This window comes from Python bivittatus, unplaced genomic scaffold, assembly GCF_059951505.1.
Source record: "Python bivittatus isolate LINGU-HERP-01145 unplaced genomic scaffold, Pbiv_v1 ctg000840_np1212, whole genome shotgun sequence".
NCBI classification, from domain to species: Eukaryota; Metazoa; Chordata; class Lepidosauria; order Squamata; family Pythonidae; genus Python; species Python bivittatus.
In genome coordinates, this window is record NW_028277113.1 from 31654551 (window position 1) to 31666631 (window position 12081).

Sequence of the window (12081 nt, forward strand, 5' to 3'; positions counted from 1 at the left end):
GATATGTTCGCCATCTTGAGCTATATATAAAAAAGGCAAGATAAAAATCTAATAATAATAATTTGTATAAAGACATCATTATGCAAATGATCACAAATTATAACATTCATGAAGTTTTATGGCATTTATTATTACAAATTATGGAATAAATTATTTTAACATAACATAATTTAACATAAATGTAAGTTCCTTTTTGGGAGTTCAGCTGCAACACATTTGTCTTTTAGGGGGATAGCGTACAGAAGTTTTGACTACTGGATCTGAAGTCTACAAAATGGGGATCTGTAAAATTTACTGTATTAATAGATTGAATCAGGAATCAGCTATACACCCAATTTTTTTAGAGGACACTTGATGGGGCAGAAGACATGTGAAAGATATCAATTGTTCTTCTAATTTTTTCTGTGTTTCTTGTATGCAAAAATAGGTTCCAACAGTTCAGGAAACTATAGTAATTAGAAATCTAACAAGAAACTACATCAAACCTGTCTAATCTAATTACATTTTTGAAAGCATAATAGGAAATATATGCTGATACTTGTCCAATTAGTTCTAGGTATTTCCTTCTAGGTGGAAGAAAAGAGAAAAAGAGGATGACCAGCAACAAGGTGGTTGGACTCAATTACAGTGACAGATTGGTGCAACATTGCAAGATCTTGAGGAGAAGTCATCCTGGAGAAAATCTATCTATGTGGTCGTTAAGAGTCAACACCAACTTGATGGCACATCACCACCACCACCACCATCATATCATCATTATCATCATCAATCTAGGTATAAATCTTGGGGTAGACATCTTTTTTGGGCCAAGAACATATTTGGAATTTTGACAATATATGATAAATACATTAACAAAATGGATACCACACCATTTTGAACTGCCTATTCAAAAAATAATTGCCATGATGGGTGTGGCATAAATTCAAACAAGGCAAACTAGCCTCTCAGGATTCTGTCACCAAGTGGGACCTTTGTGAAGCCCAAAAATGTGCTATAGGCTGGTGTTCTTTCTAGCATACAAGCTTTATATTTAATATTACTAATTAAAATATATTTAAGTAATTAGTGAAACAGAAAGATTGATGGACACCGAAAGAAGTGATCTGGAGGGGCACTGAGGTATATGGGCACCATGTCATCTACCCTTGCATTAATGAGCACTGTCCCACATGGCAAAAATGCTATTTTTAATATTGTAAGCTTTCTTGGTGCTCACAGGAATAGCAGCAAAGCAGTGGCAACATGTCAGAGAATATCACAAACAAGCCCCCCAGAAAATAATTTTTTAGGTCCCTATAACACAGGGGAGCAACATGCCTGACTGCATAATACTTATGACTTTTGCCTGTCTATTGGAGGGATACTTCTTGTTGGTTGCCCATGATACACAGTTTAAAAAGGATCAGAAACATGATTTTCAAAGTGCTCAGAATGAAATTGTTTTGTAGGATAAGCAGGATTTCCTCCTACTGGAAAAAGTCTATATACCCAACAGATTTTGGGGAATGGTTTATGTTCCCAACTGGTTGTTGTGTGGCAGGACTCATTGTCTGAACGTATTATTCAGAAATTAGCTAAGGTGGTCACTTCCTGGAATGACAGGGTGGCAAAAGACTTGGATCAGATTGCAGCTATGCAAATGCTCTCTTCTCCGCTCATTAATCCCGGAGAGTTCCCTGGTTTTCAGAGGAACTCCAGGAGATGAAACAGAAGAGATACCTAAAGTGCTACTGGAGGAAAATGAAGAGTGAATCCAATTCAGCATGGGTAAGAGCCTTTCTTAAGGATTACCTTGTAGTGATAATAATGACAAAATGTAAGTATTTTCCCACTCTTATTGCATCATAGATAGCTGTCTAGCAACCATATTTAGGGTGCCCTAATCCCTCCTGGGGAAGGAGGGGCCAGAGGAATATCTGCAAGCCTACTCTGAAAACTGTTCTTAGGATTTGTCTCAAACTCATTCAGAATTGTTCTGAGTAGAATCCACTGTGCAAGTCCTTTGGAAGTAACTGAGGCACAGTCTACTGTGATTACCTGGGAAGAGTTCAAACCTGAAGGTCCTGAGCAAGTAAACAGGGTCCTCAGAGTTATATGCCCACCTGTGTATTAGGTAAATGTCCCTCCTGGATCACCCTGTCCTGAAATGATTTTGAATTGGAATGTTTGGTTTGACCCAGTTATTCTATATTGTGGTACTTTGTGCCTTTTGTTACTGGTTTCTCTGTTCTTAATCATATTTAAGCTTCCCAGAATCATTATTTTCAAACTGGGCAGCCATATAAATAATCTAAATAAATAAAGCATATTTACAGCATTCTTCATATTTACAGCATTCTTTATATTTCATTTAAATAACAGGTTATATCCTAGCATACTTGAAAATCTTTACTCGCCAGATGCAGATTTATTTGTGGAATTGCCTTTTTCTTTTACTCCAGAACCAGTCAACTAATCAGTGATTTCTTATGCTTACCCACTTCTAAAGCAATGAAAATTTACCAGTTTCTATACTATATGTCTGAGCAATTGAGTTGAAGGATAACTGAAATATCAGAACAGCTTTAGAACCACAGTTTTTCATGTCCTAGGCTGTGCAAACGCAATACATGAGTTAAGAGAAATAAAGATTAAATATTTCATAGGTATTCCCCATTTTACTACTTTTCCCAACTAAGATGTTACACTGAAACTTTTTGCCTTGAAGGTACTTTGGCTGACTAACAGATTTCTGGAAAATATCAGCTATCCAGAACTTGATCTTGGATAAAAAATATCCTGTTCTGTCACATATTACAAAGACATACATAAATGCATTGCAAAAAATGAATCTCCCAAATATGTTTGCTAAATATGTCAACATAGCAGAAGCACAGATTTGATATGCAGGAATATCCATATCTCTTGCTGGCCATTCTATCCAACAAACTTTCAGTCTTGTGTTTGATACAAATGCAAGTTAAGGATCCCCTTATATCCTGTTTTTATGCTGGAGACAGTCTCCAGTGTTGAGTCTGAAAGCCTCAAGGATATGATTTCTAGAATTTATACTTATTTATTTATTTATTATTAAATTTGTATGCCACCAATCTCCCCCCAACGGGTGACTCTGGGCAGCATACGGGTGACTCTGGGTGGCATATTAGTTTTGCACATGTCCCTTTCATGAACTGAGAGATACAACACTTCTTGGTCTTTTCCTTCTTGACAGGGCTTATTCTACTTCTGTTTTATTAAGGAGCTGGAACCCCTGAACTACTGGAATAATAGTTCCATTGACAACATTTCTGATGGTAGTGGAGAATAAATGGCAAGATCAAATCTGGGCTACAATTCCCTGATGGTTGGGCTTTTCTACTACCAGTTGTCTGAAAATGTTGTTTGTGAGAAATCAATATAGCCTACTATAGGCTTGGCAACTGACTGTGAACTGTTTGGTACATCCTATGCAAATATTCATCTGAATAATCTCTACAGTTTAAAAACCAGTGAATGAATTTAGGAATCTTACTTGTTGTCAAGCTCCTAACAGTAGCTCATAATCAAGAAAGCAAGAGTCTCAGAGAGACTCATTAGCCAGTTTCACTGCAGGGAAGAGGAGGTTAGGAAGTATAAGTAAGGAATGTGAATACAGGTAGTCCTCACTGAATGACCACAATTTGGACTGGCATCTCCACTGCAAAGTGCTGCGGACACTAAGCAAAACATCATGTGACTGTGATGGGCTTACAATATCACTTCCAATTTGGTCATTCAGTGAATTGCCATGGTTGTTATGTGAAACATCACGTGATCGCAAATTACAATTTTACTTCTGCATTCTCCATTAACTCTGCTTGTTGCAAGGCAGTTGAGAAGCAAGCGAATGGCAATCACGTGACCGCAGAACGCTGTGGCGGTTGTAAATGTGTACCAGTTGCAAAGCTGCCGAATAGCATTATGTGATCATGGGATTCTGCAACAGTCATAAATGCGAGAACTGGTCACAAAGCTTTTTTTTAAATACCGTTGTAACTTCAAATGGTTGCTAAACGAGGCAGTTGGTAAGCAAGGACTACCTGTATGATCTTGATGGATATATGCAATAACTGTTGCCTAGGCAAAAGGGTCTGGAACATTTTTAATGAGATAACATTCAGAAGGTGTACTTTAGCCCTCCTTTAAGGTCTAATATTTCTATCTTTCTACATAGCACTTGAAAATAATATAATTAATTACACCAAACAATCAGATAAAACAACTCTTTTTAGGTAGACTTATAATACTATAGGTCAGTGAGATATTTTTGCCCCACCCTGTTCAGAGTTTTAAAAGTCAAACCCAGTATTTTGAATTAATCCTGGAAGCAAATTAGTAATCAGTAGCAGTTGGTAAAGAGTTGAAGTAAAGTGACCCAATCTAGCAAGTCCAGTCAGAAGATCCCAATTGTGAATCAATTCAAATTTATGGAGTGTCTTAAAACAGGCTTATTGAGTAGGTAGATAGAAGGACATGAAAAAAGAGGAGAGTATGACTTTTTTTCTCTCTCAGGAAAGGACACAACTGGTAAAAAGGACTCCTGGACACTATATATATATATATATATATATATATATATATATATATATAGTATGTATATATATGTATGTATGTATGTATATGTGTGTGTGTGTGTACACACACAGACATACACATACACACACACACACGTACATACAGAGAGAAAGAGAAAGAGGGGTTATGTTGCGGACGCTGTCAGCAAGAGAATGTTGACTGGTGGGGCCCAGGAGGAGATCCTTCTCTGCCGTTCCCCCTGCCCTATGGAATATTCTCCCCCCAGAGGTGAGGTGGGCCCCCACCCTCCCGGCTTTACGGAAAGAACTGAAGACCTGGCTCTGCCAACTTGCATGGGGCGAGAAGAGATATAACCAACCCTGGGAGTGGCTGATGATTTGAAGATGCTCCCCGAGCCTAATAATTTTTAGTTTACCATCAATATCTTGGAAGATATTTACTATTTGTAGGAATTTTGTTATATTGTATTTTAATTAATATTCTTTTACTGTAAATCGCCCACAGCCACTTCCAGTGAGATGGGCGGTGATAAATGTGAAATATAAATAAATAAATTACTAGGAGTATTTCTAAAAACCTGTTGCACAAAGGAAATGTGAACCCTTAAACAACATATACTTCTAAATCATCAAATCTCCCAATTCATAACTGTCTAAATAATCTTTACTTTTATTGTCCTCATATCAAAAAAAACAAAAACAAAACACCACCAAACTTTCATTCATGCTGATTCAAAATCCTTACTTTTAGGATCACGAAATAGAAGCTGAGTATCATCTTACTGATCATACTCAGCATAAATCCCCAGATTATCTTTACTAGCTCCGTGTAATGCTAAATTACACGGGAAACAGGATAATATGTAGAAGCAATCTTCCAGCAAAATGTAACCCAGAAGAATACAAAAAGTCAACAATCAACCAACCAACCAACTTTTCAGCATGTATGCAAATTTAAATATAAGAACATAATGTTTAGAGAGTGAGACTGACTGCTTGTGTTCTTGATTTTGTTTTTTCTGGCTAGATAAAACTGTCAGAAGAATGAAACCTGAGAAAATGATATGAATGTATCTTTAAACAGATGGGTGATCCTAGTGCCTCTGAAGGAAGCTGTTTGAAACCCTCCATGAAAATGAACTTACTGGATTTCACTCGTATAAATAACTCTTGAGTGACTGTTAGAATAAACAGAATAGTTTTATTCTATGGCTTTCTGAAGAATAATTGCTTCTTGGTGATTTTTTCCTATACTGTCAATTTAGTGTTAGAGAACCAGAGGGGGCAGGGAGAGGAGGAGACGAACCAATGAAAAAAACTATCTCAGAGAAGCTCCTTTTAGACCACATTATTTTGTAATGAGTTATAATCCCATAGAGGAGTGCTTTCTGTGATCTATAACATGTACGTGTTTGACTCATTTTACATATTAATTAAGTCAACAAGGAATCAAGTGTGCTTTAGAAGTGTTTTTGTAAAGATATGGCACTGTACTGAAGTTAAATATTGCTACTTTCCCTTAGACACTAACATAGCTGAAAAATCAGGCAGGCACTAAGACATCTTAAGGATCAAGGAGAAATCCTTAATAGTTCACTGAAAAGAAAATACAAACTCTAAAAGAGCATGGTCATTAGACATTTTAAAACAATGTAATATGTAATTTAATTAATGCAGTGCACATTTGCATCATTTTTTAGTACACTGCCTGTTCAAATGAAAATTTTAAGCTCTTTCAGCTGAGAAATTTAAAGATGTATTTAATTCTATATTTTAAATAAGTGGGATTTAAAGATGCTTAAATTTGTGCCCTCTATGTTTACATAGCAATAAGTTAATTTGCAAGAAAATATCTGCCCATGCTCTTTATCAATTTGATTCTCTTCCCCTACCGACACATCACTTACAATAAGCAATTGTGCTTATCATAGACATGTATGGGTATGTGTTTACTTGAATACATAATAGGAATGCCCACACAAAATATTGCTATCAAGCTGACTGTAAAACAGATGCATAGCAGGTAGAGTTGCTATGAATTGTACAAACTGAAATGTTTTAATAGGTTCCCTTATGATTTAAGATAATCAGTTTGCTGGACTAATGGCTAACAAAATGGGATACAAGCAAATATTTCACTATTAATTTTCATATTTTGTGACAAACCAACGTTAACAAAATCAGAAGCATGATGAAAAGAGAAAATAAAACAAAAAGGGCTCTACCTGTATCTGAATTTCGATCTTCATTTCTGGATGGACTAACATTAAACTGAAGTTTACGTTTCATGGAAGATTTTTCTTTCATCTCCTTTCCCACATCACTCCTATCCACTTTTGCAGTTTTGCTGAAGGAGGCAATCTTGTCCTTGCTCTAATATAAACAAAAAGTATACTATGTTATAAGTACAATGTTTGCATAAGACTGATATTAAACATCATCCTCAAAATAAGTACATTCCATGAAAAGTATTCAACTCAGCTAACCAACAACATTTTTGCCTATAAACTATTCCTTAATTTACAACAGTTTAGTAGGATTATTAGACTTTACTGTGAAACTTTTGTAAATATAGTTGTAATATAACACTAAAGAGCCCAACTTCTATTTTTTTATTGATAAAAAATAAAATAATTGGCATTGTGCAAAACTGAGCTAGAATAAATAGAATAATTAAATAAAGAAACTATTCCAAATATCCTTATCTCAAGAAAAATTCTAGGAACAAATTATTAGTTAGGTCAACTTACATCTAAATATTTTATTAAATTCAGAAGGAAAAAATTAATAGAATATACTAAACTGATTCAAGATTCCTTGAATCTTTCAGGTATGTCAGTCTGTGTGTTCTAATTGTCAGGTTCAGCCCAAAGAACTCCACGAGACAGTACAGATACAGTTCTGTTGCATTTATTAGCTTCCACCTCCAAGACAGAATCTCTCCAGATTGAATCTAAACTTCCCAAGCCAGCAAGCCAAAACACCGTGAATTCCTTAGGGTGGTGCCAGTCTCATCTTCTAATCTTCCCACGCTCCTGCTGGGGCTAAGGAAATGCTTATCTCCCGAGTGCGGCCTTCATCAAGCCATTCCATCACACTAATACACATAATGCACTACAGAAAGTACCTGAGTAACTGACTGAGCAAATAATCAAGGGGTGCTTTTTTCACAAAGATATAATGCAATTATAGATGCAGATGGAGAAAAACACACACACTTATTCTGTATACATATATACACCCAGAATGGTGTATATATGTATACAAGCAGGATTGATGCACAACTGCATGAGTCAATGCATATTGTCAGTGGGACAATATGATCTACTCCCACATACTGGCTGCCTGTTTTGAGTCATATACCACCCCCGGATGTAAGACGGAAAAATGCTCTCCTTCAAGAATACCGGAAGATTATTGATAACCCCCAGCTACCAATATTGAGTGACACAATCTGCCTGGAGTGAAACAGGCTGAGATCTAGACACCCAGCCATTTCAACTGCTAAATCACTTGTAGAAGATGATTTTAATATCCACAACATGTGGAAACAGTACTGGCTAGAAAATTGCCCCCCCCAATGTCGAAGCTTGCTCTGCATCTCAGAAAAACCATCTGGATTTGACCAGCCTCATGCGATATGGATAACATTGAACAGAATTCGCACGGTATAATGCATGGTAGATATGCAGATGCCCTTTATAAGTGGGGCAAAATAAGATTGCCAAATTGTGACTATAGGGCTGAAAAACAAACTATCCAACATATAGTGACAGAGTGCCAAAATAGAGCCTATAATGGAGATTTTGTTGATTTCCTGGCTGTGACAAATGAAGTAAAAAATTATATTTGTAATCTAGACATATGTTTATAATTTTATATTTTATATTTTATATTTCATATTTTGTATTTTATCTCTTGTGTTTTATTCTACTGAATTGCAATGTGAATGTGCCATACAATAAATAAATAAATATATACCCAGAGAGAAAAACAGTGAATTATATTTTATCCTTCTCTCTAGCATCCTGTTTTATTTTTTTTATAATATTTTATTAAAGTTTTAAAATTACAAAGTTAAAAGTTAGAAATGAAAAAGAAAATGAAAAATACAAATTGTAAGAAAAAGAAAAGAAAAAGTGAGATAAAGTAAAGAAAAGAAAGAAAAACATAGAAAATAGATAGCTTCCAATCTATCTCTGGTCTTAAGAGTAATAAGAATGTCATCGGTGCTAGTTTTTAATGCATTTAGTAGGAATAATTCTTTGTCAAAACATATCCCATTACATTTATAATCTAATCTTCAAATCCCCATGTAAGCTTCGCCCCGCCTGCATTTTGCAAATAGTCCATCAATGGTTTCCATTCCTTAAGGTAATAATTATTTGATTTTTCTTTTAGTAAACAAGTCAGTTTATCATTTTCTGCCATTCCCATCAGTTTTAGCAACCATTCTTGTACTGTTGGTAGTGTCTGGGTTTTCCAAAATTGTGCATACAAAAGTCTTGCTGCAGTAATCATATTGAGTAATTCTGGTAAGATGCTTTCCAATTTGAAAGTCCATTATCCCCAACAGGAATATTTCTGGTTTAAATGGAACCTGTATCTGTAGTATGCTCTGCATCAAAGCTTGTATTTGAGTCCAAAATTTCTTTGCAACTTTACATGTCCACCACATATGGTAAAACGACCCTTCTTGTTGATTACATTTCCAACAAACGTTGGAGATTGTCCCGTACATCTTTGATAATCTTTGGGGTGTCATATACCATCGATACAACATTTTATAAAAGTTTTCTTTCAAATTATAACATAAAGTAAATTTTAGTCCTTTAGACCACATATTTTCCCATTGCTGCATATGTATATTATGTCCAATATTTTTTGCCCATTTAATCATGCATTCTTTAACTTGTTCTTCAACCATTTCTTTTCTCAACAATAATTTATACATTTTTGCTATTAAGTGCTCATCTGTTTCACATAGTTGAATTTCAAATTCTGATTTATTCTGTTCAAATCCAAATTCTTTTTTATCAATTTTGAATTTTTCTTTATATTGCAAATAAGTAAGCCATTGAAAAGTATGTCCTTCTAAAACCAATTGCTCTTTTGATTTGATTTTATATTCTCCTTGTTTTTTTTCTAATAAGTCTTTATATCTCATCCATTTATTTTTATCTCTTGTTTCAGTTCTATAAAATGCTTCTTGTACAGAGGTCCACATCGGCATCTTAGGGCATAAAGTGGTTTACATTTAGTCCAAACTTTTAATAAAGATCTTCTAATATACTGGTTTTTAAAGTCCACGTTAACTTTGACTTTATCATACCACAAATATCCGTGCCATCCAAATCTCAAATTATAACCTTCCAAATTTAATAGTTTTTCATTTCTCAAGGTAATCCATTCTTTAAGCCATACTAAACAGCAAGCTACATAGTACAATTTCAAATTGGGAAGACCCAAACCAGCTCTTTCTTTCACATCTTGCAAATCTAGCATCCTGTTTTAGAGCAGCAAAAAGTTAAGTGGACAAGCTTTTTCCACTGAAACTGCTGATAAGTGTTTGATTGTGGCAGAGTACAAATTTAATGAATTAATAAAATAATTCTCTACACAATCATCAGCAAAGGTCAAAATGCACCTGGCTTTTCTTTTCCTATCATCCCTATATTTAGGGCTTGTAGTAACTGGCCTAGAAACTTCACATGTTGTATAGTACTTAATAATTTTAGGCAAAACTTCAAATTCAACAAGTGGGATGCCACCTAAGACTGATAATACAGAAATCTCTATTATTACTTTGGTGGCATCTTATAAGACAGCCAAGACAGAGGTTGAACCTAAAGTTATGCTTAGTAGAATTGGAGCTACTATAACTCAAGCTGGCAATATCCTCTACTAAATTCTGGGGCATTTCCTGGTTTTTATGTATAAATCCAGCCATCTCCAGAAGTGTTCTGAATTTGGCAATTGTTCTCTGAAATGACAGGATACATTCTTCATTAACTTTGATGCATGGATGGTGGGAGTCTAGCATTCATTTGGCAGCCTTCCCACACCGAAGTAGTTAATGTATTCAAAAGTTCACCAGGATGAATACAGAAAAACATTGGGAATAAATCAAAGAAGACATGCTATATCAGACAGCAAAAGCTATTGCTGTAAAGCAGACAGTGTTAATGCATGAGAGCAAACTCTTTTGAAACACTGATATGAAATAGAGAAAATCACACTTCTGAATCTAATCCCTACTTAGAATCTTAAACACAGAGCTTATTTTTCCCAAAACAAAATGTTTTAGCCATTTGATGTATATACATTGGTAAATTCCAACATTTAGAACTTATTATCCTGCTATTTAAATATTTATTTATTTATCTCTCACATTTATATAGCTACCCATCCCACAATAAAGTGACTCTAGGTGGCTTACAATAAAAACCATAATAAAATCCAAATGTTAAAAATAACTACAATTAAAAAACATCAGCAATATTATTATTAACAAGATAGTGGAGAGAACTGATGTTAAAAACAATGTAGCCATCTCATCAATTCACCAATTCAAATATGTCCTTAAGACATGATTCCTGCTATATTACTGATATTGAATAAATGCAGGTAGGCTGCAGTTATCATCCTCTATTTACACTTAAATGTACTAACTACAGTATTGGGATCTCCAAAACTCACTTATTTGGGAGCAGAATGTTACAGAGGATTCTGGAATGATCCATTCCCCCACCAGATTATGCTGACTTCCCTCTGGAATATAATCATCCCAGGACTGCTTCGGTGTTTTTCTAAAGTAAGTCCTCTGAACTGAAAGCACTTCAAGGTGTCCCAGGAAGTGTCCAGGTCCAAACACACATATTTCATATGGAATGCTATGTCCAGGACATCTCAAACTGCTTCCAGTTCAGAGGTTTACTTCCAGAAAGTGCCAAACTGCCCCTTGAAATGGCATGGTTGAAAAGAATACCTTTAAAATAGTGTCGTGGAAGCAGGAGGAATTGCATAAGAATAGAAATAAGAAATATTAGAACATAAAGGATGCAGATCTGAGTGCCCTTGATTGAGTAAACTTACAGGGTGCTAACTCTCAAGTAAGTATCAATTTCAGCCTCGGCAAGAAGTAAAATTATTTAATTTCAAGAAAACTGAAACTGATGCAAGTGACTCAGTTCTATGGACATAATTTTCAATTTTAAAAGTATCAATATGTCCCATTCATTTATAAATTATGTAACTAAATCAGTACTTCAGTTTTGGCAAAATCATGCCCTGTTGGTTGCATTCAGAAATTCCACTGATTTCTCTGATTGTTTTATGACAAGGTGCATCACAACCACAGAGGAAAGAGAAAAGTGAATAGTGAAAAGTGAATATCTTCTAGATAAAAATGAATAGAAATAATTTTGTAATCTAATCCAGAATTTATTTACTCAAAAGTATTTCTCTGATTCCAATTCACCATGCATGCGCTTTCAGCCTTCAGAGCTACTTTATAATCAAATGATGA

The 12081-nt window shown here is 35.0% G+C and overlaps 1 protein-coding gene across 7 annotated transcripts in view; it reads right to left on the reverse strand.

Moving 5' to 3' along the window:
* Nucleotides 1-12081, reverse strand: part of ANKRD12 (ankyrin repeat domain 12) — a 94870-nt gene that overhangs the window by 33308 nt on the left and 49481 nt on the right. For all 7 annotated transcript variants that reach the window (XM_088130601.1, XM_088130597.1, XM_088130600.1 and 4 more), the window contains one exon: nucleotides 6779-6926. In XM_088130601.1, the coding sequence (XP_087986727.1) occupies nucleotides 6779-6860 (82 nt within the window). In that variant the 5' untranslated portion in view covers nucleotides 6861-6926. The remainder of the gene's footprint in view (nucleotides 1-6778; nucleotides 6927-12081) is intronic.